General features: G+C 45.7%; 2 protein-coding genes across 3 annotated transcripts in view; one reads left to right on the forward strand and one right to left on the reverse strand.

Moving 5' to 3' along the window:
* Positions 1–2,446: 2,446 nt before the first annotated feature.
* Positions 2,447–25,679, reverse strand: part of Dnase2b (deoxyribonuclease 2 beta) — a 36,860-nt gene continuing 13,627 nt past the window's right edge. Inside the window, exons 2-7 of one of the 2 annotated variants that reach the window (XM_017591060.3) lie at positions 17,552–17,772; positions 14,205–14,382; positions 9,919–9,997; positions 7,748–7,909; positions 5,009–5,206; positions 2,447–3,040 (exon numbers count right to left, since the gene is read on the reverse strand). In XM_017591060.3, the coding sequence (XP_017446549.1) occupies positions 2,700–3,040; positions 5,009–5,206; positions 7,748–7,909; positions 9,919–9,997; positions 14,205–14,382; positions 17,552–17,664 (1,071 nt within the window). In that variant the 5' untranslated portion in view covers positions 17,665–17,772 and the 3' untranslated portion in view covers positions 2,447–2,699. Of the gene's footprint in view, positions 3,041–5,008; positions 5,207–7,747; positions 7,910–9,918; positions 9,998–14,204; positions 14,383–17,551; positions 17,824–25,679 lie in introns of those variants that run through there. The other variant, NM_021664.2, reaches the window with a different exon arrangement.
* The window catches only part of Uox (urate oxidase), a 36,191-nt gene continuing 28,906 nt past the window's right edge, over positions 18,395–25,679 (forward strand). Inside the window, 1 exon segment of the mRNA NM_053768.2 lies at positions 18,395–18,464. Within this exon segment, the coding sequence (NP_446220.1) occupies positions 18,435–18,464 (30 nt within the window). The 5' untranslated portion in view covers positions 18,395–18,434.

Below are 25,679 nucleotides of genomic sequence, written 5' to 3' on the forward strand. Positions count from 1 at the left end.
CTATAAGGATGACCAACTCAACTTCACCCATGGCCAGATCCAGAGCTCTGAGGTGTCCCACCCCAACATATATGAACTATGAACTTCTGGAGTTTGTGAAGGGGCTGGCCCTGCAGATCCAAAGCTGTAGGATCTCCATGACACAGGGCAACAACAGGATATTAGAGAAGTGTCCCGGTGAGGATCTAGTATTGATAGTGTAACAGAAGCCAGAGGCTTCAATCCAGACCATAGACCCATTGCAATTGACATTTACAAGTAAAATTGTTTGGGCAAAAGGGTGTACTGTGTGACACACCGTGACATATAGCAGCTTCTATGGTGAGATGGTATTTGTTTGTTTTCTTTTCTTTTTAGGGGTAGGTTGCAAAGGTGGAGGGTGGGTATGAAGACACAGGAGATGAGTGGGATTGGGGTGCATGATGTGAAATTCATGAAGAATCAATAAAAAGTTTTAGAAGAGGAAGAAGACAAAGACAAAGAGAAAGAGGAAGAGGAGGAGGAGAAGGAAGAAGAAGAAGAAGAAGAAGAAGAAGAAGAAGAAGGAAGAAGAAGAAAGAAGAAGAAGAAGAAGAAGAAGAAGAAGAAGAAGAAGAAGAAGAAGAAGAAGAAGAAGAAGAAGAAGAAGAAGAAGAAGAAGAAGTCATGCCCTTCAGGAGCGTGTCTGTAGTGGGCAAGCACCTTCCTTTTCTTCTCCTGCTTCTACACTCTTGTTTCTGTATAATCTGACTTTATTCTTTCTTCCTACTTTTATTTATCTCTTTTTGTGAGCATGGGATATATTGGGAGACAGTTAAGCCTAGCGTATAGTTTTAGCTCAATAGAATCCTTCCAGTTGAGCTTTCTTTACATTTGGTTATCCTTTGCTGTATTACTGGGTCAGTTTTGACCCTCTCCACCTGGACTCATTGTCACCTTCCCATTAGCAACCCATTTCACAGAGATTATTTATACTCGGGTGTTTTCTGCAAAACCAAAGCATTGTTCCCAAGCAGGCAGACAGCATCCTAAATACCTGTCTCTTGTACTTGATTTTGACACAGAAACAAGGAACCTTTTGCAGCCTGTTAGGCCCTACCAGCTTTGGTCCTTGTTGAGGTCTCAAGATAGTTTCAATCCTATATTTAGCCACTTCCTTTATTGTCTTCTGGAATCTCAGTTTGGAGCATAGCTTCAGAGGCCAAATAGACCTCCGTTATACTAGGCGAGTGTTTGAAGTTCTGGAAGCCTCTGTTGACTTATTGTTAAAATGGGGATAGTAACTTGTTGCTGAGAAGAATTGCTATGAAGATGAAGTCAGAGAGTGGGTCGTGAATGTGGGCTGCCTGCTCCGCAGTCACTAAGCACGGGACCCCTGTCTGATGACTTCTGCTTAACTCTCAGCTTTTGAACTTGCAACCCACATCCCACAGTCCATTAAGCAACCAAGTCTCTGTCCTTCTGCATATCATGCATTTCCTGGTGATAACTCCAGAAAGAGAAACTAAGATTCTGACACGTTTGGGTCTTCACTTACATCTATTTCCGTTGAATTCATGTGTTTGTACTTACAGTGTTTTCACACTCTTTCTTTACCTATTTTTTTCCCTAAACATCATTCATAAAACTTCTTTGTGTCATCTTTTATTGGGCAGAGGTCCAATTCAAGTGGCATTGGCATTTTTTCCTCTGCACTTCACTGCAGTGGAGGGAGGGGTGGAACTCTGGGCCTTGCACCTGCTGTACAAATGTCTACCACTGAGATACATCTTCAGCCATTTTGCACCCTTTATCAGGTGAGTTCTCACCAACTTGCCCAAGCTAGCCTTGAACTCACTTTGTATCTTAAGCTGGCCTTGAACTCACTTTGTATCTTAAGCTGGCCTTGAACTCACTTTGTATCTTAAGCTGGCCTTGAACTCACTTTGTATCTTAAGCTGGCCTTGAACTCACTTTGTATCTTAAGCTGGCCTTGAACTCACTTTGTATCTTAAGCTGGCCTTGAACTTGTGATCAACCTTTCTGCCTCAGTTTCCTGAATAGCTGGGATTATAAGCATGGCTTCCTCTAGTGTTCTGTTAGCTACAATGCCAACCACTGTGCATGACTCTGAGCGTTTGAACTTGGAACCCACATCCCAACAGTCTATTAAGCAACCAAGTCTTGCGATTTCTTGACTCATATCATGCTTGGATATGATCTCCCTGTTATAGATTAAAAATTTTTTTAAAAATTTCACAGAGAACTCAAGTGAGTGGCTCAAGAATAGACTAGCAGTAAAGAATGCCTGCAAAGGTGATAAGGCTAAACTATAAACCAGTGTGGTTAGGAACGTTATAGGTACTATGACATATGGCCAAATAGTGTGCAAGAGAGGGAGAAAGGGAAGGAACACTTTTATTTTCTTCAAGCGGAACGGTCAGGGTTGCTTTGGGATAGGTGAAATTTAATCCACAAGATAGACCACTGGTGGAAGAAAATATTTTATTCTATTTCCCCCATGCTATTTACATACCATGATTTGGATTTCTAATTTGATAAACACAAATGGCTCAGATTTCTCCTGATGTGAACGCAGAATGGTAAATGTGGACTCATAGTTTTTTATTGGATGAGATGTTAGGACACTCAGAAACCTTTAACATATGGAGAATAGATCCAAGGCAAGATGTCCCAGAGCCAGTGTCTTTAAGGGCAGTGGGTGGGACCTTTCCCCAAGCTTAGTTACAGGAGGCATAATGGGAAACTAACCTATCAAATGACTGGTAAATGTACCGATTCTTCGAACAGATAAATCCTCCACTTCTCAAGGCTTGATGTGGGCTCCGATTTAGGTCTCCAATACAGGTCCAGCGAGCCTGAGAGTCCTTTGTGGAAACACACCATTTGGAATGGTCGTGATGAGAAGGGAAGTCGGACTGCAGAGGTCCCCGAATGGCCTTGATGTTGTAGACATGGTAAGGCAGGGAACAGTTTGAAGGAAGCTCGTGGTTCTTTCGCTGCCAGGATTCTACCAGCAAATGCACCTTCAGCTTTTGAGCTATCCAGGCTGCAAAGATGTCTAAGGATCAGGAGGAGATGAATAATAAATGAGGTCAACCAGATTAATCAATGAAAAGTCCCCAGGGGGTAGAAAGCTCCCGTCACCCTGGTCCTATGCACTTGGTGATAGTAGCAACGTGACCACATTCTAACACAGTGGATGGAAAAACATTTCCTAAAGCAATGTTCAAACAAAAGTTATTATTGTCACATCATAAAGATGTTGGATGCCTTCTCTTCCACACAAAGAAAGCAGTATATGTTTTAGCTATGAAAAGACTTCTGGAAATAATAAGGGTAGAGAATTAGAAGCATTTTCAAGGGTATTTGTGAAGGGTATTGTGATTGGATTTTCTTGAAGTCAGTGGTGGGGGCATTTTAGGAAAATGTTAGTCGGGAATGAAGAGAGACGAATTTACGGTCATAAATGTCAATTGAGAGATACTGTCTAGGATGGATTGGGAAGGGCGGATTTCAGAGGAGGAAGGAAAGATGAGATGTTCACAGCTGTGGTAAGGACACTGGTGTGGACTGTGGTGACTATAGAGAGTTGGCGAGCATGTGGTGAATGTGACCTGAACCTGGATGGATTTGGTGGTGTGGAAGGATGGGGAATGGAGTGTGGGATGTCTTGGGACTGTATAGAATGTGAAGGAAGGAGTGGGTACCTGGGGGAGATGGGGAGACCAATTTGGCACATTGCATCTGGTGTAACTACCGTCTCCGTGTGAACAGTCCATTCCCTACTGCGTACACCTGTTAGTGTCCAAGTCTGGGGTGCGGATCTAGCCTTGGAAATCACGAAACTCAGAGGTCAGCAAAAAGCATAGCACTCCCATCTCCCAGGGAGGAAGGTCTGGTACAAGGGACTTCGATAAACCAGAGAGGAGACCAAGAGGCTCTGTTCCCCAAATCAGGGAAGGAGAACGTCCCAGGAAGGGAAGGTGTTCATCAGCACAGCGGCCGGCAGTGCCCTTTTCTATCCCGTTAGCTCCTGGATCTCCAGGCTCTGACGTCGGCTGTAGGTGTTCAGTAAACTCCCTGTACTGTATACAGGAAAAAGAAAGCACAAAGCATGTCCCACCACAAGATTATGTAAGACAAGCGCTCCTGCCTGGAGATTGTTTATGGGCAGGAGCAAGACTCAGAGCGAAGAGGGCAAGCTGCCGAAACCTCTGAGATTGTTAAAAGAAGTTTGAGTGGAGAAAGGAAAACCAGAGAGTTGGCAGTTTGGAGTCAAGGGGCAGCTTCTAAATAAGCTTGTGAGCTACAAGGAAAGAGCCTGTAAGCGAAGGAGGCTTGAGAGGGAACGCACATCCAGTGGAAAAATTATCAAGGTATTTTGACGACAGAATGGGGTAGAGTTGGTGTAAGGAAGCTGTTGGAATGCTGGAATGTACAAATCCAGGTACAAAAGCATAAGGAGAAGTGTGAGGGGTGTGACACTGAAGTGATAGGTCCCTTGTGATCCTTGTTCTCACAGAGAGATGGGGGGAGGGAGGGGAAGAAAGGAGGGAGAGGCAGAGGGAGAGGCAGAGGGAGAGGCAGAGGGAGAGGCAGAGGGAGAGGCAGAGGGAGAGGGAGAGGGAGAGGGAGAGGGAGAGGGACAGGGAGAGGGAGAGGGAGAGGGAGAGGCAGAGGGAGAGGGAGAGTTGGACAAGGGGTTTGAGAATGAGGAAGGCTCATGAAAACTGTCTAGGGAATGTTAGTGCATTGTCAGAAATAGCTGTGGCTTCATGGCCAGCAGAATCTGAAACTGAGCTTCCATTTTGATAAACGTGTCCGAAATGTGCTGCAGTTGAATTGGCGACTGCTACCATTCACACGAGCAGGGAAACGCACCAGTTGGTACCTGAGCTGTCTCTTCCTTCTCCCACCTCTAGCTTCCCCTTTTTCCCACATCTCTATGCCGTACAATCAGAGTGTCTTCTCTAAGCGATCCACAGCGATCCCTTCCGACACTATCTTTGGTGATAGCCGTTCATACCATCAGTATAAAAAGTTGATTTCGCAAAATGGAGGAAGTTTAGACCCTGGGCTGACTGAAGTACAGTGAGGCGCCGGCTAGGGATCTTTGAGGCACTGGACTTGGCACACATCTGAGGCATGTGGATGAGTTCCCAGCGAAAGATGTTTGGGATGAAACAGCTGTAGATGTTTGGCTGGAAGACCAAGAGCTGAGAATCTAAACCAAGAGACAAAAAGGAAGAGTTGAGAACTTAAGCATAAATGGAAATGCTTCCTGAATTATGAATTTTTATGAAGATTAAAATGTCTTTTTTAAAAAAAGCAACAGCCTTTGAATGCCTTGTGGTTAATGTAATTGAAGCCTTCTGAGCTCTCCATACATATTTTTATGATATACGTAGTTTTTATTCTTTTCGGGGGAGGGAATGTATAATGCTTGTGTGTGTGTATGTATGTATGTATGTATGTATATGTATACATGTATGTATATGTATGTATGTGTATTATACATGTATGTGTATGTATGTATGTATATATGTGTATGTATGTGTATTATGTATGTATATGTGTGTATGTATGTATGTATGTATGTATATGTGTGTATGTATGATGTTGGTCCATGTGCCTGCCATGTGTGGAGGTCAGAGGACAACATCAGGTATCAGCCCTTGTCTTCTGCTTTATTTAACACATGGTCCCTCTGCTGTTCGCCACTGCATACCTGAGGCTGGTTGGCCCATGAGCTACTGTTTCCACCTCTCTTCTTCAGGTGGGAGCGTAGCGATGCCGGATTCAATGGTACTATGTTTGACTTTATGTGGAGTCTGGGGATTTGAACTTAGGTCCTGGCAAACAGTTTGTTCAAGCCTTCTCCCCAGGCTGAGTTTTATGTTTTCCTCGTGGAATCCTCGCAATAACATTATTAGGTAAATTCTGTTACTGCTGACAGCCTCATTTCTGACATGAATTAGCTGAGACTCGGGGCCACATGCCTTTGACTATAAAGCTTGTAGAAGCTGGAGTTAAAATTGATTCTTAGGTAGCAGTCTTGCCTCGGAGGCTCTTGTTTTCTTTCCTCTATGTACATACGCAGGAGGAGAGAACTCCTTTGCCAATTATTCAGCTTGAAGAGTAATAAACTCATTGTAAATCTCATTTCTGTACTGCTCGGCCACTCTCATTAGAGTAGAAACCCAAGGAGTTAAATGAGGGATGAGACAGCTCTTCTTGGTTGTCAACTTGACTACATCCGGAGTTGAAAACTGGGACGGATTTTTCTTGAGTCATTTGGGGTGGGAACGCCTACCTTTAATTTAAATCTTTTGAGGTGGGAAGATCTACCTTCAATCTGGGCCGCACCTTCTGGAGGCAGCATACATGAAGGACATGAGAGAAAGAAGCTTGTCCTCTTTGGCTGCCTGCCTTCTGCACTCCTAATGTCATCAAGTTCAGTCATTCACTGAAATTAGAGCTTAATTCTTCAGATTCAGCCACATACAGTAGTCGAGCTGAGGCTCAAGGTCTGAATAACTATTGGATTCTTGAACTTTTAGTTGGTAGACAGTCATATACATACACATACATGTATGTGTTTTAATAAATCATGTATGTTTATAAATTATATAATGTACTTATGAATCATATATATGTTTACATATAATTTATGTATATTTTATAAATCATATATATAATAAATCAATTTTTTAATCAGTTCTATTCCTCTAGAGAACCAACTAATACAAGGACTTAAAATTAAAATTGGGTGAGAAACATTTTCTAAGCTTCCTATACCTGGAGGTCAAAACCCTACACCTTGTGTTACACTCCATACTTTGCCAAATATAAGTATTTCGGTCTATTTGAGTGTGAGATTTCAGAAGTTTATATAGTGCTGAGGTGTGATGTTGGTGGTGGGGAGGCAACATTTTGTCTGAAGAAATTTTTTTTTTGGTTCTTTTTTTCGGAGCTGGGGACCGAACCCAGGGCCTTGCGCTTGCTAGGCAAGCGCTCTACCACTGAGCTGAATCCCCAACCCCTGAAGAAATTTAAAAAAACAATGAACATTGAACTTCCATTTGTAAATAATGGTTTGTCTCTTATTCCCCCTCCCCAACACTGTTTCTAGTTCCTCGTAAGAAGTACAGAGATCTCTGGTGGTGAGTAGTCTTATGTTTCCCAACGGATCAGAGGGAAAGCCAACACCCAAGTTTGTTACTGTCCAGGACTCAAGCAATCTCTCTCTTTTTTTTTTTTTTTTTTTTTTTCGGAGTTGGGGACTGAACCGAGGGCCTTGCGCTTGCTAGGCAAGCGCTCTACCACTGAGCTAAATCCCCAACCCCTCAAGCAGTATCTCTCTTCTCCATTTTTTTGTTCCTCACCTGACCGTGAATTAATTTGAAAGTATTATCCTGGTCAAGTTCAACAATGTCCTTTACAGACTGGGAACTGGGGCTAGCTAGGTAAGGGCTCCTGCCCAAGGTTTCACCATAGCACACACTGACTGTGTAAGACGTCTATAAATAGACTTACAGATGAAGGGGCACACTCACTTACATGACCCCTGCTTCCCTCTCCATGCATGCGCAAGCTCCTCCCTGTCTCACCCGGGTGTGGGGGGCTTCCTCCTCTGCACATGCGCAAGCTCCTCCCTGTCTCACACAGGGGGCTTCCCCCTTCGTCCACGCGCAAGCTCCTCCCTATCTCACATAGGGGGCTTCCCTCTCCACGCAGGGTCTCTGCTCACGCCATCCCGTCCTACCTATTGTCTCATACTGGCTGTATTTGAGAGTGATGCAGAGGCCACTTTGTGCATATTGCCTCCCCGAGTTTGGGTATTCATAGCCTTTTTCCGGAACTGGGGGAAACTTGGGAATAGAATGAATCAGCCAGAACCCCTGCACTCTGTTCCATACCAGCAGACCTGCCAGAGAAAGACATTTGATTTGGATAAATAAAAAACAAAAACAACAAACAGATCTCCTTCTCAAAATACAGTTCAAAGCTGTAATTCTGAAGCCTACTTACGCATACGCTAGCCTGATGTTTCCTTAGGCCCTTGAGAATTATTATGTTTACTTTTCAAGGATTTCAATGGCAACCCAGTCAGACATCATGGTGTCCCCCTGCTAAAACGGGGAGCCAGGGCAGACACTTTGTGAAGAGCTAAGGGTAATTCTATGTTGAAACTAGTTCAGCAGATTCGCCAGATTGGAATTTGTTCTTGTTAGACATGCGGTCACCCGGCGAGCTTCAGCTAGAGTCCACAGTGCTAAGTTACTGTCAAAGGGTAACGAAAGCCAGTTAGAAGAGGCGACATCAAGAGAGGATGCTGAGGGCACTTTGTTTTAAGAGACAGCTGCTCACTCACTGGAGAAGGGTAACCCAGTTTCTACAGATCTGATTTAAAAGAGACAAAGGGAGGAAAACAGGTAGGCACACAAAAGCATCCTTGTTGAACATGCTTTTAAAAATAAATCTCTGGAGCCTACTAAAATGAAAGCCAGGAGGAGCAAGTAGACTGTCACCAGCTTGTAATGTGGCAGCAAGACCTTGGGTCCAGCACGTTCCTGTGCTTATCAATGTATGGCGGGTTAACAAGACTTTCTTGTGCACATGTGAACGTGCCAGCAAAACCATTCAAATGTCAGTTGACTGTTGCCTTTCAGAGTCACCACGAACAGTAATCGTGGTGGAAATTGTGGGAGGGTCTGTCTCCTAAGAGGTCTCATGACCTTGGTGTTACCACCTCCTGGGTGTTAGGTACCTGTGGACCAAATCCTTGCTGCAACTAACGGGTTGGGGGAGGAAGGCTTCGGTAAATGCCCCGAGGTACCATACGGGCAGCAGCGAGGTCAGAAGCTTCCAGCGCTCACAATGTTCGACAGGCATTGCCCATGATTTGTTTTTGTGAGGTGTAAGGAGTAGACAAAGCCTCATACTGTAGCCTAGGCTGGCCTCATACTCATGGCAGTGCCCCTGCCTCAGCCTCTGCCATACTGGAATTATTGGTGTTTGAATCATGCCTAGTTATACACTATGTTTTTAATCAGATATTGCAATTGACTGCCCTAGGGTCAAACGCACCTTGATGATATATTAGGAGTTCAGTGTATTGCTAGACATGAATTTATTCACTGACAAATGTTAAATTCAAAAATATTTTCTAAAAATACCGATTGCCATTATCTACTGAAAAATTGCACACAGTTCACGGTGACCAGTGCCCTTGTTGGACATTCTATGTGCTCTCTAGTCGCCTGCCCATTCAGCGCATGTCACGTGCTGACCTTATGTGGCTTCCTTTGAAGGTGTTTGGGTTTGAAACTTTCTGGAGAATACTTATTGTCATAGAAGTTATTTGTGACATGTTAAGTTGGAAAAGTTGGAAAAAAATAATGATGATAGGATTATAATCTACCGAGCATTGCCATTACAGATGTTTTTGGTTTAGCTACATTTTTACATTTTCTATAACACATACACTTATGCATAGTTTGCAAATGGAAAATAATAAATATTTCTATGCTAAGAATTACTGTGTGAAGTAATAATTTGTAACAAAGTATATATTAAATGACTATAAAGAAAAACTTTAAGTATATATGTATCAGAATACACACACACACACACATTGGTGTGTATGTATGTGCATATATGTATAGCTGATATTTGAACAACCAGGACTTGGATGCTTGCTTGAAAGCATATTTTTTTAAACGCTAAGAAATAATGTTTCTGAAAAGGGTGTTGGTATGCCAAGTCATAATTATTTTGTAGTTTGTCATATAAAACTCACATCTCAGTAAATGCAAATAAACCATGAAAACAATAGCTGCCTTTTTAATGTGGAATCTGAGGATATGAAAGACGATAAGTTTAAGAAAATGTTGACTCCCAATAGGAAAGAGACAGCAAACGCCGTCAACGTACCTTTGGCATGCCCGTAATTTCCGCTGTAATTCACAGATGCAGGGACAGCGTCATTGTATATCAGATAGGCTGTGTCATTCTGCAAGAGCACAGGAGGGTTAGAACAGTGAGGAACTTCCACTCCCCACGACTTTCACCCGTTCTCTCAGCTCCCCAGTCTGCAGTGCAGAACTTTCATGAACACACAGGCACACGAATTCCGGGGCACGCAAGACGGAGGGGGAGGAGAAGTCCATTTTCAACCATGAAGATTGTGTGTGTGTGTGTGTGTGTGTGTGTGTGTGTGTGTGTGCGTGTGCGTATCTGTGGTATGTGTGTGCATGTACGCTTGTGTGAGTGGGTGTAATCTAGAGACCAACCTGGGGTATTTTGTCTGCAGAGAACTAACCAAATGGAGTAGATTTACTTGCCAGCCAGTCTCAGGGATCCCCCTGATTCCTTCTCCTTAGCTCTGGGATTACAGGCATGGGCCGCAGGGGCGCAGACTCAGATCTCCCATCTCAATGGCAAATGCTGACCAAGCTGTCTCCTCAACTCCTGAGCATAGTTTAGCCCATGTGACAGGAGCCTTATGCCGTGTGTGTATGTGAGGATGAACCTTCCATTGTTTCTTGGTCATTTTGGAAGCAGGCTTCTGATCCAGCAACCAGCATATGATAAAGAGAGCTCAAAATATTTGTTCAGGAAATGGAGTTGGAATAGCCAGCCAAAGATTACACCTGGGTTTTTCCACTCATGTGTAGGCGCAGTGCGGAAGTGGGCTGTCTGGATCTGAGTTCCTCTGTCTGTGCCGTGCCTCCCTGCTTTGATTTAGTCAGGATTCCTTATTGTCTGCCCCCTTCCTCTCTCCTGTGAGAGCTGTTTTTTCAGCACCACCTCACCTTCTGACAGTGATATTTCCCTGCTTAGAAACAGTGGTGAAATTTAATGTGTGATACTGGCTTTCCGCTGGAAAGATTCTCCAAACACGTTGTTTACTCTCTAAGTCAGAGAAAGGCTGTTATTATTTTGATAGTGTCTCTTTGTCATTTTGGGGGAAACTCTTATGTTTGTTTTGGGTGGGAGGTCCATTCCATCCATGATGCAGTGACTTTTATTGAAACCGATGATGTCGATATTGAAAAAGGAAACCTCAGAGACATAATAAAAGCAGCAAGGGCAAACTCATTTCTGTAAAACAACAACAACAACAACAACAACAACAATAAAAACAACAACAAAAACCTATCCTTGAAGTTAATTATTTGAGGTAATCTAAAAACACTTAAAAATGCATAGTAGGGTTTTGACCTGTTTGGCATTCCCAGGAGAATAAGCAGTTTTATTAGCTGGAGATTTTATATATATATATAAAATCTCCAGCTATAGGCAATGCATCCTTCTCCTGAGAATTCTGGCAGTTGCCCTGAGCTGGTGTTGACTGTGGTTGTAATAATAGCAGACAGTTGTGGAAAGGATGTCACTGATGAATAGAGTTGGCGGGATAGACTGGTGGCATGTGGCTGTAATTGCAGTAGTAAGCAGGTTAAGGGAGGCAGATCATGAGTTCAAGACTAGCAGACTAGCCTAGGCTACATGGGCAGGTCTTTTCTCATAGGACGTGTGTGTCTAGGTGCATTTGACTGACTATGAACACGGGAGGGCCAGAAGCCAATGTTGGGGTGTGGTCATCCTCTACTTGTTCATCTTATTATGAGATGGGTTCTCCCACTGAACCTGGAGCTCGCTGGCTCAGTCAATCCAGCTGCCATTATCCTAGACAATGTTTGCCTCAACCCCACAGCGCTGTTGTTGCAGGCATGGCACCCCACATTTGGCTTTGGGGGGGTCCTTATGCTGGCACAGCAAGCACTTGACACACTGAGTCACCTCCCAGGACCCAGAGGTAATCCTTGAACCCGTAGGTCAAGCATATCTGGGTAATTGGATGTTGGACAGGGGGGCTATTCTTTGACCTTAGTCTAGCAGGAGGTATTATTAGGCAAGAGTAAGTCGTTGCACAGTAATCTGAGGATTGAGGAGCATAGAGGGTCCTTATTTGTAATGGTAAAAGAATAAAAACAATTCAAGTGTAACCGGGCTGTTGGACTCAGTCACCTTGACATTTATGATGCAAAAGGAGTTGGTCTTATCTTACGTCCCACTATCACTAGGTGATCAATACCAGGTCAGAGGTTAGAGACCTCTCTGGGGGCAGGTGGCTCTCTCTTCCAATCACACCACTGGAGTGTGCTCTCACGCAGCCACACCCACCTGCCATTTGCTCTGTTGCTTTCTTCTTTTCAGACAGTCAGATGTGGAAGACAGTCCCTTTCCTGACCTTCTCCGTCCTAGAACCAAGTGCCCAGAGCGCCGTGTGGGCCTGGATTTCACCACGACAGCCGATGCTTTTACACTGTCCTCATGGTGCCTCCAGAGTTCCCTTTCTCTCTCTCACACTCTTTGATTCCTCGCTTCCTTAGGTTTTAGGGTGAGGGTGGGCAAGGTTTTAGTCTATAACCTGGACGGGCCTGGAAGTCACATAGATCCTAGGCAGGCCTTGAACTCATCATGGTGATCCTCCTGCTTCAGTCACCCTCTCAGTGTTGGGATTATAGGTGCGAATCACACTTTGCACTTGTTTTTGTTTTCTCTCCTAAGTCCTGGGCTGCTTTTGCATGCCCAGGCCATCACTGGGGTCTGCCAATCTGAGAATCAAATGCTTATCTACTCTAACTAAGGCTGATGACAGCGGCCTGACAGTGTTATCTTCTTATTTTTCTCTGTTCCGGGAGTCCTGGGACAGAGATGAGAACAATGCAGGGGTTTGCTTTCTCGGTAATGGGTTCTGCTCCAGGCTGTCATCACTGACCTTGGAAAGAGAATTGGTTCAGCCAGTTTTCGTTTTACACAGTAGCCTGGTTATTCGAAATAGGGTTGTTGTGGAGATCAAATCACTTTGAAAAACACCCGAAACAGAGCTCGGCACATCTCATGTACTCAATCAGCCCAGAGAGTCATTTCAACCGTGGGATTTTGCTTCAAGCTTGCAGGCGGATCAAACGAGTGTCTCCGCACACAGGGACGGCTCCCGAGTGAATGCTCAGGCAGACTTGTGCAGTATCATTGGAAGCTCACGCAGTCTTGTGCTGAGCATCACAATATTTAACAGGCAAAAGCCGCAGCAGTGAACCTAGTATCTCATAGAGACACCCAGCAAACGGCACGGCATAAGAACAGTCATTTCAGACATGTCTATACTGTCGGGGAAAGCATTCGTGGGATGGAGCTGTGCACCACACATATGGCTTGGTCTTTCTTGTCACCCGTTTGGGAAGCAGTCACTGTAAAAAGGCAGACCCTGGAATACTGCAGGGCTGGCCACCCTGAGGCAGCAGGCCTTCCTATCCGGGCCTTCATTCAGTTTGTTACCTAACATCTAGGTCACAGGCTTCGTCTCCCTTGGGTGAGCCAGGTTTGGGACCCTTTGCTGTCTGCCCACACTTCTGAAAATAGTTGATGAAAAGGAAAACCCAGAGGAACTCATCGGCACTCATCAACCCTCCATCATTCATGGCATAATGCTCACAGACCCGCATTGCCCAGCATCATGAGAGGGCCCTTAACCCCATTCCCATTAGACGTGTCACTGTGGGAGAGGTCGGATAGCTTGAAGACTTCAGCGATCAGTTCACACCTTACCCAGTGATGCTGTAGCGCTTGGGGGGCCAAATTGTGAGATATTGTTTTGTTCTGTTTTGTCTTAACCACAGGTAGTTAGCGCATCAAGGACTAATATTTCCTGAAACTTCCTGTCTCCCTTTGTGCTGGTCCCCTCTGTGTCACTGGCTAGTCAGGGATAAGAGATGGACGCCATCTTGACCAAGTGAACTAGCTAGCCCAGTTCGGGTCTCTGCACACCCTTTTGGATGCTTTGCTGGGTTGCTTTTGATTGGTTCATGTGTTTGTTGGCACGGCACAGGGATTGGTCTTTGTTTTAATAGAGTGAGCCAACAATTGGACATTGGTGTGGGTTATGATGATGTGCTTCTCAAAGCCTTGGTCAGGTCGATTCGCTTGTCCTAGACCAGTACTGAGTGAGTTTATCACAAGTTTCTGGGGTTAGGTAGGTGTAATATATATATATATATATATATATATATATATATATATATATATATATATATATCATATACATATATGATGTGTGTAAAACTATATATATTCCAAACATGCTTTTTTGAGGAAGGTTTGGACTCTGTTTCCATACTTTCTATGGTTCCCATGAATGGCTGACTGTCACCCACCTTGGCATTGTGTGCTTCATACAGCTGCTCCAGGGTCCTTCCCAGGGAGCTCCTGCTGCTGTTAATCAGGTGGTGGCTCTTGCTCCAGGTTCTCATTGTGGAGTCCAGGTACAGGTAATCCAGCCCCATCCCTGTACCTCCTCTGCTGGTCCTTCTGGGTAACTTATAAAAGGCAAACCTAACAGAGCAAAGAGTTATGACCTGCCAGCATTTACTTTTCTGACGACACTTCCGTTCAACACGTCTGAGACAGTGGCGCTTCATGGGAGGCCTGTACGGAACGGGAATGCTCAAGGCCTCTGCCTCTTCCCTACCTCTTACCTTTGCCTTTCTCCAGGGGGAACGAGCTTGGCGTGGGTCGTATGTTCCTTAACATTGGCTGGCCTAGGGGCTGGAGCTCCCTGGAAGGGGAGCCCATGTGTCCTGAGAGTGTTTCTCTCTGTTGTCTGCCATCACCCCACTGGTCACGGGGAAGAGAAGGTCAGGGGCTAGGTCTTCACTGGGGAGCTGCTGGATTTGCTCTCACCATATGCTTATCCTGGTTTCTTTGTGACTACTCAGTGGGCATGAGATCCGGGTGTGGGCTTAGACAGAGGTGGGGGCTTTTGTGAGGCTTGGTCTTCAGCAACACCCCTCAGCTATTTCCCAGAATGCTCTGGATTAAGGATTTGCTCCTTAAGTGTTTGAAGCAGGTCTTTTCTATCTGTATCTATTGTTTTCTGCCTCTCAGCTCCTTTGAATATCTCCTAGTGAGGACAAGTGGTTGGACCTATGTAGAGATCACCCAGTCCAGGCTTTCTTGTGTGCTCTAGCCCCACTGTGGTCAAACTAATCTTTACTGAGCTGGCCTGTGTCCCGTAGAACATCTGATCCTTCACTTTTAGATGCCGATAATATCCCAATGTTGTGACCCTCAAAGCTGTCTCTAGACCTTGTCAAAAGTTTCCCAAGAGCAAATTCTCCCTAATTAAAAACTACTGGTCTATCCAAAGATATTATAAAAGCATGAAGATGTGTAATTCACCCCAAGAGCCCCGGTAAGCCAAACAGAATGCACACATCATTACAGTGCAATGGTCTGCCCGAGAACATCCCCCTCCTTGCTTAGTTCTCTACAGACTTACAGTTCTGTTCAAGTGTTCTGCCGTCTTACTCCCAAGGCCAGGTCCTCACATGTGGCAGGAACTATGCTAACTCTCTCACAGCTCAGCGTCTTCTCTGATAAGCAGCTCTGCTTGTCTTTTTAACATGTACTGCTAAGTAATAGACCCATGCAGTTGTGACAAAAGGGGGGCTACCAATCACAATTGGACGCCCCTCCCAAGCAGAGCGTCTGAAGACTATCACTGTGTCACAGTCACTCGGTGATGGTGGTTCCATCATTCACTTTTCCTGGGTGCTCACCTACATACTCATAGACCTCTAGGTTCAGTTGGACACCCAGACAAAAGGATGCCCAGAAGCTTCCAGCTCCGCATGTTTGAAACCAAATTTACAGTCTTTTGCACCAAACCAATTCATCCTATGCCGTTTTGGAACATATGCCCTCAAGAGCCTCCCACCCCAGCTGCCCATCCACCCTCCATCTTTCCAGACTGTTCTTTTCCCCCATTTTCACTGACACCTCTTAACTCGGGTCTTCCATTGTGATACGATGGACGTTCTTTAACTCTGTGGCCCCGGGCTGGGTCTCTCCCATCTGTCTTTTGCATTATTGGCATGCACATGGGATTGTATCACCACCTTGTTCTAAGTCCTCCAGCAGTTCCCTTTCAAACATCAGGTTCAAATCCCAAAGCATGGCCCACAAAGACCTTCATGACCTATGCCTCCCGCTGTGGTTTCATCCGCAGACACCTTGGCATAGGACTCCTCTCCAAATGCCAAACGTGACACGCTGCCCCTTGATTCTGCGCTAATCCTTTGATCCTCTGTTGGCTGGAGCTCCCATGGCATCTCCTCACTATCTTTAAGACAACTTCATAATCATTCTTAAAACTTAGCCCAAAGTTACTTCTTCAAGGACTCCTCCTGGGCTGTGTGTTCCCTAATGTCCTATGTCTATCCCACAGATCTGAGCTCCTCAACAGAAAGAACTATGTGCTGCTCATAGCTCTGTCTTTAAACCTCAGGGCAGGGCCTGGTCAGAGCTCGTGAATGGTGAAAGACTGAATTGATCTTTAGCTTGGACTTCACACTACGAGGTGGACCACCATGGCAGACCTAAACACCAGAGCTGAAGAGCGGAAATGTGGCCCAAGTTCCAAGGAGGATCAGACCACAGTGACTTAGTGTAGCTCATCTCTTTGACACTGTGCTAGAGACCAGTCACCTCCTGCCCACCGCCTGAGCTGCCTAGTGAACGAAGGTTAACCAAATAATGCTGGGCACCATCAGGTCCTTCTTCTTGTCCCCATAGGGAGAAAGGCATAGCTCAGCTTTAGAAAAAGCCAGCCTTGTATCTCAGGAAAGATACGTGCGATGAAAGGAAATTGCCAAGGGACAGTCATCAGTCCCTTTCTGCCTCCCAGCTGTGTCCTCCCAAGAGCTCTGACTCAGGCTCCAGAGAGCCACGTGGCCCTTCCTCAGGGGTATCTCACATGCTCGGCAGCCTGCTCTGCCTGGGAATTGAACCTGTTCATGCACTTTAAGTCTCTTTCCTTTTAGTCTGTCTGTCTATGTATGTATGTATGTATGTATGTATGTATGTATGTATGTATGTATGTATGTATCTATCATCTATCTATCTACCTATCTATGTATCTATCTATGTATCTATGTATCTATCTATGTATCATCTATCTATGTATCTATGTATCTATCTATGTATCTATGTATCTATGTATCTATCTATCTATGTATCTATGTATCTATGTATCTATCTATGTATCTACCTATGTATGTATGTTGTATGTATGTATCTATGAATCTATGAATCTATGTATCTATGTATGTATGTATGTATGTATGTATGTATCTATCTATCTATCTATCTATCTATCTATCTATCTATCTATCTATCTATCTATCTACCTACCTATCTAACAGAGGATCTCATATAAGCCAGGCTAGCCCAGAACTCATGTTGTTGAGGATGTCCTTGAACTCCAGGCCCTCCTGCTGAGATGACATGTGTGTGCCATCCCGCCCAGTTTATGTGGCACTGCGGACTAAGCCTAGAATTTCATGCGTGCTAGGCAAGCACCCTGCCGACCCAGCCATGTCGCCAGCCCTGGCCTCTTTCTTTTTAACGGGAGGATGCCGGGTGGAGGTCCTCCTGGGGGCCACCACAGACATACCCCGACTCTCTGTCTGCACACAACGATCGCCCCATTTCTTTGACCTACCAGTCCACGGCTTTACCATCTTCGTTTATGCACGAGATTACTGGTGTCCCCAGGACTCCGGACAGGGCAACGAAGAGCAAAGGAAGAGCTGCTTTTAGAGGCTGGGCTGTCATTTTCTGTCTGTGGCTTTCATTCCATGCCTCAGACTGTGGAGTCAGAGCGTCAAATCTCTCTCAGGCCGCACCGGCTCCGCTGCGGGTTCTATCCACTCCTGCCGTTCACTGCTTGGGCACAAACAGAAGAGGCTGAGTCTCATGTCATCTGATGCTTCTGTCACAGCATTCCAGTGTGACTCTGGGTGCCTTTGTGCTCAATTGTTGACTGGTTTGCAAAGTCATGGAAAAATCTGGAGGGAAAAGGGTATTTATCTAGCTACCTAAGTAGTCAACTCTTTGGAGAGAATTAACAGTGTGTGGCACTGAGTAAAGGAATTCTTGGCATACTGATGTTGAGTGAGGCGTATTCCGTGATTCTTTTCACTTCTAATCGACTATCTGAACGCGTAAATGCATGTAATTCATACATTAGCTAGAAATGACAGAACCTTTGCCCTCTTAGTAATTAGGATCTGTCACGTATAATAAGCCCAGGCTTTAAGGGAATAACTTCTAAACACTACTCTGAAGGTTGCTTCCAACTAAGAGCAAATGCAGTTGCATTTCAGCAAAAATGTCGACATATCTTCCACACCCCCCTGGTTCTGACCTCTCAGCAAGGCATTTGGCTTTGAAAGGCCGTTTTGTCTCACTGTCCAGTACGCAATCAGGTCAATATTGATCGCCTACTCTTTGGGGCTACATAAAAGCCGTTACCAACCTTTCTTCACTTCACACCATTCTCTCTCATTCTTGAAACCGAATCTGAAGTTAAAGGCTGAGGGAAAATGGCCCATTACCATGACGACTATGGAAAGGTGAGATACCCGCTCTTGAGAGGAGGGAAATGATAGATGGATATACACACATCTGCAAGTATTCCCTTACATATTCTTGAATCCACACTCAGTTGGCATGCTAAGTAGCTGCCAATTCCTGCCTGGGAATCATGGTGCCTCGGCTCTGTCCCTCCATGGCTATGGATTCAGATCGGAGTCCTCTTGGAGACCCAGACCAAACCAGAGTCCTGACAATTAGGTCACTTCTATGGACTAGTCTAGATGATATTCTGCAAGATTCTCGTCTGTAGGAAAGGAAGGGCTTGCGGATCTTTTTCTCCTAATACAGAGGAGTGCTATGGACCCACTGACAAAATTCACATTACCTGTGTTACCCACAAAAGGGCAGAATTCTGGGCTTCATCTCAAACAGTCAATCAGGGTCCCTCCAGCTGGGGTCAGAAGTCTATAGTGTGTGTGTGTGTGTGTGTGTGTGTGTGTGTGTGTGTGTGTGTGTGTGTGTAGTAATGTGTATATGTGTGTGAGTGAGGTCTGAAGTCCATATTGTGTATTTTCCTCATTCACTGTCTTAGTTGTTTGAGGTAAGGATTTTCACTGGCCTGGAGTTCACTGTCTTGGCTGGGCTGGCTAGCCAGTACGCCCTAGGAATCCTCTTACAGGCCTTGTCACCACAGGCCTTTTAAAGGTGGGCTTTGGGAACTGAACTCAGATCCTTATGCTTGGGTGGTAAGTACTTTATGAACCGAACCGTTTCTCCAGACTCCTAGAACTTATACTTTAACTAAGTTTATGGACAGTGCAGGTTCCTCCTAAAATTTAAACCCACTTCCCTGAGTTAAGACTGATGTGCAAATCCAGCAGATCAACGGCTTTCTGTGGGAGAGGTGTCAGAATCAACTAAATCCAGAAACATTTTCCTTACCATCTCTGCATTTTGCTTTGTAGGTTATAATAGTGTTCCAAAAAACAATTTCAATAGCTGCCAACAATGAGATATTCATGGCATGAAGTTTAATTTATTTTGAAATGAGAAAAAGGTATCGTTTGCTCCTTTTACCTTAACACACACGGCAGGGCACAGCAAGTATGGGGACTTGTTGGCTCACTTGGAGAGCATAAGCAGCTCGCCCTCACTTCCGGAACCTAACAGCAGCTTTGGGATCGGGTTGGAGAATGATTTCTGTTCTCTCCTCCTTGCTGCACACTTCTCACAATGCCGGGCCGGCGACATTTTAGTAAACGACCCTTAGGTGTTAGCCAGGGCTATTCTTACCTTCCCGTGAGTGGGGCGAAAGGACATCTGTGGTTAGGTTTCATTTGCTAAATCCAATTTCATTTCAAGGTCCAGAAAGACACTTTGAGTAAACTTTCTTTTTTTAGTGCAGCTGCCTCTATCATACAGGCTGTCTGTCTGCCTGCCTGCCTGTCTGTCTGCCTGTCTTTCTGTCTGTCTGTCTGTCTGCCTGTCAACATCGCCCTTTATGCAACCTCGTCACCGTCAGACCCTGTAATCACCTTTTGAGTTTCCAGGGATTCCAGTGTGGCCTCAATTCCTAGATGCCAATATGTCCTTTCTGTTTCCTTTCCTTTTTACTAAATCCAATGAAGCAACATTCTAGAGAGAAACCAGAAGACTGAGGAAACTGCAAACAGGACAGAATGCTTTTCATGATGTCCCTCGCTTCTGAAGCCACTCTGTATATACCATGTTTCTTCCCAGCCTAAGGATTTCTACTGTAAAAACAGTAGAAATTGCTTTCTTCTTGCCGTGACCAAGTAAATAGGGATGAGCTTGTTGCTTGGAAACGGACTGACCTTGTATTTTGTTCACCCAGAGCTTCTGGAAGATCTGAGTCCTGCTTGTTTGGAAGGCGCCTCTTCCTCTTTCTGCCTTTCTCACACCCTTGTGTGTTCTCATTGTTCACATGTTCCAGCTCCTGGGTGTCTGCCTTGGCACTGGGCTCCTCTAACATACATCGTACTTTATTTTTAATTGTGTGTAACTGCGAGTGCGAGTGTGCGGGGGTGCAGAGGCTTGGATCACCTTGTAGCTGGAGGTGACAGGCAGTTATAGCCAACTAGACATGGACGCTGGAAACAAACTTGGCCCTTTTGCCAAAGCTCCAATAGCCCCTATTTGTAGAGCCATTCTCCAGCCCAGCTCTTGATTCTTTATTTGGCTTTTTGCATTCTCTAGAGAATTAATCTGTTACTTAGTCTACCTCTCAAAAATAACCAATTTGTTTTTTTTTAAATTGTGCTCAATGGATTCTTATCTGATTATTAATCCACTGCTAGAATCTTTTTTATGTGTCTACATGAAGTATGCATGCACATGTGTAGGCGTGTGTGTGTGTATGTGTGTGTGTGTGTGTGTGTGCATGTGTCTGTGTGTGCGTGTGTGTGTGCGTGTGTGTGTGTGTATGTCTGTGTGTGTGTGTGCAAGTGGAGGAGGGGATTGAACTCCAGTCGTTGTGCTTGTGTGGCTTCTGAACCATCTCCATCTTATCCCCCCCTTCATTAATTTTTCGAGCATTTGCTTGTCATTTGCTTCATACCCAATCATCTATTTCTCTTAACATGTTAAATGTATTATTTCGCCCATTGCATCTGGTTCTACTAGCTCCTGGATTTACAGGTTAGACTTGGCTGGTTGTTTCTGCTACTTGTCGTCAATACTGGTGTGTACTTTCTGCTTTTGGCTGTAGTTTTCGTTCCTTGCAAATTTAGCTGTGAAGTTGCTTAAAAGACAAAGATAAGGATGGGGGTTTTTCAGCTTCTGCAGCTGCTGACTTGATGTGCAGTCATCTGCGAGGGCTCCTGTAAGTCAAGCTGCTGGCTTTAATTATGTGTTTGAGGTCTGACTTGTTCCCATACGACTTATCTGTTTAACCACGGCTTTCTTTCTGAGCAGATTTTACAAGTCTGCTGATAGACCAAGAGGAGTCTAGAACGTGACAGACTGAAGGAAAAGTTGATGTGTGCCCGATGTGTGAGCAAAGACAGGGGCTTTGAATTGTTGAAAAGGAAATAAAAAAGGAGGCAAGACAAGCAAATGTAAAACAAAGACATGCTCGCAAGGGGTGCGGTTAAGGAGAGTGTCACCGGGGGAAGAGGGAAGTCACTTGCATCCGGCTGGTCCCATTCATACTCCAAGCTGCTTTGGAACACCAGTTCCTTCTTGAAGCAATCCTTAGTCTGGCCTTGGTGTCCCTACCACATGTCCCCAGAGCTCACTCTACTGAACCAGTAGAGTGATCAATCCAGTCGAGTGATTAATGTTTAGCATAATGTAGTTAACACAATGTGTCACTGCTGACTTGTTTCTTTTTTTGAGTCTTCTCCTAGAAAGTGGTGGGGAACTCTTATGGGCTAAATCTGGCCCACGGGCTGTTGTCACAAATAAAGTTTTATTTGTACACAGTTGCACCCACTGGGGTGTGTATTTAGTTTCTCTTATGCAATAATGGCAGAGCCGAGTTGTTGGAACACAGCCAGAAAAGCCCAGAGTATCGACTGTTTGATTGTCACAGGAGAAGAATGTTTCAAGGGAACATTTCTCCAAAGGCAGGGCACTGTCTGCCCTGTCTGCCCTTCCCTCTCTGAGCATGTCTCACTGCTTTGTCAACTCCATGGCACTAAGCCAGTGTAGCTCTACGAAGGCATGGAGTAGGTGAGGGGGGCCTGGAAAGGTGGCTCAGTGGTTAAGAGCACTTGTTGCTCTTAGAGAGGACCTGGGTTCAGTTTCCAGGTCCCATATAGGGGCTCACAATGCTCCATAACTGCAGTTGTAAAGGATCTGATGCTCTCTTCTGGCCTCTGTATCAGGCATGCATGTGTTAAATGAACATACATACATACATACATACATACATACATACATACATACATACACACACACACATGCATGCAGGCAAAACATTCATATGCACAAAATGCCAACAACACATGCCATCCGGACGTAGAACTCACACTATTAAAATTGGTGGTGTGGGAGGAGACACAGCTTGGGGTTAAGTTTCTGCCTGAGACAGTCCAGTCTTGGTCCCCAGGCTGTCCCTCGAGTGACTTTGGACAGCTTCTTTCACATTGATGAGTCTGTTCATTTAAGCTACTGATTTTTTGGGGAGGGGGGCAGATCATAGAGTTGTCATGAGGAGTAGGAAAGATGACATCAGTCCCAGTGGGTGGAAAATTAGATGACAGAACACAATGTAACTGTGAATGTCTGGTAGTGGCCAATCCCTCCTGTCAGGGTCAGTGTGCTCTTCCCCTCACTCATTACAAGAGCCAAAGGGGAACTGTAGGGTAGACGGAGGGGACTGTAGGGTAGACGGAGGGAACTGTAGGGTAGACGGGGGGGGGACTGTAGGGTTGACTGGGGGGACTGTAGGGTAGACGGAGGGGACTGTAGGGTAGACGGAGGGGACTGTAGGGTAGACGGAGGGAACTGTAGGGTAGACGGGGGGGACTGTAGGGTAGACGGAGGGGACTGTAGGGTAGACGGGGGGGACTGTAGGGTTGACTGGGGGGACTGTAGGGTAGACGGAGGGGACTGTAGGGTAGACGGAGGGGACTGTAGGGTAGACGGAGGGAACTGTAGGGTAGACGGGGGGGACTGTAGGGTTGACTGGGGGGACTGTAGGGTAGACGGAGGGGACTGTAGGGTAGACGGAGGAGACTGTAGGGTTGACTGAGGGGACTGTAGGGTAGACGGAGGGGAACTGTAGGGTAGACGGAGGGGACTGTAGGGTTGACTGAGGGGACTGTAGGGTAGACGGAGGGGACTGTAGGGTAGACGGAGGGGACTGTAGGGTAGACTGAGGGGACTGTAGGGTAGACGGAGGGGACTGTAGGGTAAACGGAGGGGACTGTAGGGTAGACGGAGGGGAATGTAGGGTAGACGGAGGGGACTGTAGGGTAGACTGAGGGGACTGTAGGGTAGACGGAGGGGACTGTAGGGTAGACTGAGGGGACTGTAGGGTAGACGGAGGGGACTGTAGGGTAAACGGAGGGGACTGTAGGGTAGACGGAGGGGAATGTAGGGTAGACGGAGGGGACTGTAGGGTAGACTGAGGGAACTGTAGGGTAGACGGGGGGGACTGTAGGGTTGACTGGGGGGACTGTAGGGTAGACGGAGGGGACTGTAGGGTAGACGGAGGAGACTGTAGGGTTGACTGAGGGGACTGTAGGGTAGACGGAGGGGAACTGTAGGGTAGACGGAGGGGACTGTAGGGTAGACGGAGGGGACTGTAGGGTAGACGGGGGGGACTGTAGGGTTGACTGGGGGGACTGTAGGGTAGACGGAGGGGACTGTAGGGTTGACTGAGGGGACTGTAGGGTAGACGGAGGGGACTGTAGGGTAGACTGAGGGGACTGTAGGGTAGACGGAGGAGACTGTAGGTTTGACTGAGGGGACTGTAGGGTAGACGGAGGGGAACTGTAGGGTAGACGGAGGGGACTGTAGGGTAGACGGGGGGGGGACTGTAGGGTTGACTGGGGGGACTGTAGGGTAGACGGAGGGGACTGTAGGGTTGACTGAGGGGACTGTAGGGTAGACGGAGGGGACTGTAGGGTAGACGGAGGGGACTGTAGGGTAGACTGAGGGGACTGTAGGGTAGACGGAGGGGACTGTAGGGTAAACGGAGGGGACTGTAGGGTAGACGGAGGGGAATGTAGGGTAGACGGAGGGGACTGTAGGGTAGACTGAGGGGACTGTAGGGTAGACGGAGGGGACTGTAGGGTAGACGGAGGGGACTGTAGGGTAGACGGAGGGGACTGTGACAAAGGGTTAAATGCTTGGCAGCACATGGGTCTCTCTTTGATTCTCTATCCCCTAACAGTGTGTCCTGAGAAGGTAGCCTGACTGGTCCTGGTGTCTTCCTTATTCACTCTTGTGGAGATCTAGAGGAAATGGTGCATGTGAATTTCCTGACACGTATCAGGCCCTCAATGCATGGTTATTGTTCTTGGGTTTGTTTTCAAGCCTAGCCCCCACGAAGCAGACCCTTCCAGTGTCTACAGCACAGTAGCATTTCTGTCCAGTCCGTTTCAGATGCCTGTGTCAGTTCTCTATGTGAGCTTTCCCATCCTTATTCTAGGAGTCTCTGTGTACCTTCCTCCCAGTTTTCTATCCTGGGGCTTTGGTGAAGAGGCTGGCAGGGAAATTAGCTTCTCCCTTGGCTTTTTTTTCATGATGAGTAAAAGATAAAAATAGCCCAGCACCTACAGTTGGAGTCTCAGGGAGCTAACAGGTCACCCTTTCTTTTCACCATGGAGATGCGACGAGAATTTATTCTCCTCTTGAAATACCACTTGAAACATCCTTTAGGGTTTACTTTCAACAGAGTGCACGTCTCTGCCCTGAGTGTTAAACCTCTCTTCAGGATCACACAACAGCATAGTGTCGTTGTATATTTTGTAGATCTCATGCAACAAAGCAAACATAATACAATCTCTCTCTCTCTCTCTCTCTCTCTCTCTCTCTCTCTCTATCTCTCACACACACACACACACACTGTCACACACTCACATATTCACACAGACATGCTACACATACATTTACACATACACACATTCACACACACATTCTCTCACACACTCACACACACTGTCACATACACATACATTCGCACAATCACATGCTACACACAGAGACTCATACACATACACTTAGACACACATTCACACACATACTACACACTCATACTCACACACACACACACACACACACAGACACCACATCACTGGCTGCCTCTAACATCATCTCTTCTTATTTTAACATTATCAATCTTCTTATCATTACTATGTATTAGGTCTACGAAGGTGACTCTAGCATTGGTCATATGAGTGCTTGCTTGCCTTTCTCCTATTATGTCATCATTCCTTCCCCTCTGAGAAGATTTTTATATTCACAATTGCCCAAGAAAACATTCAAGGAAGGAGAAACCTGGGTAGAGAATTTGAAAACTCTCCTTGACAGATTTTAAGGAAACAAATAAATGGAGAGGGAAGAAAGGAGAGGGACAGAGGCGGAAGAGGAGGAGCGACAGATAGAGACCGATTTCCTTATCCACAATTCTTACTTACCACACTATAACTGAATTATGCTATTTAGATGCAAAGTAGATAAGCTTTTTAAAAATCGCTCTTGTCAAAGGTAGACATGGTTCTTAAATTAGTTCTAAGACCTGAGAGAAAACTCTAGTTGCTTTAAGTTGATAAAAATCTCTT

The sequence above is a fragment of the Rattus norvegicus genome, chromosome 2 (assembly GCF_036323735.1).
Source record: "Rattus norvegicus strain BN/NHsdMcwi chromosome 2, GRCr8, whole genome shotgun sequence".
NCBI classification, from domain to species: Eukaryota; Metazoa; Chordata; class Mammalia; order Rodentia; family Muridae; genus Rattus; species Rattus norvegicus.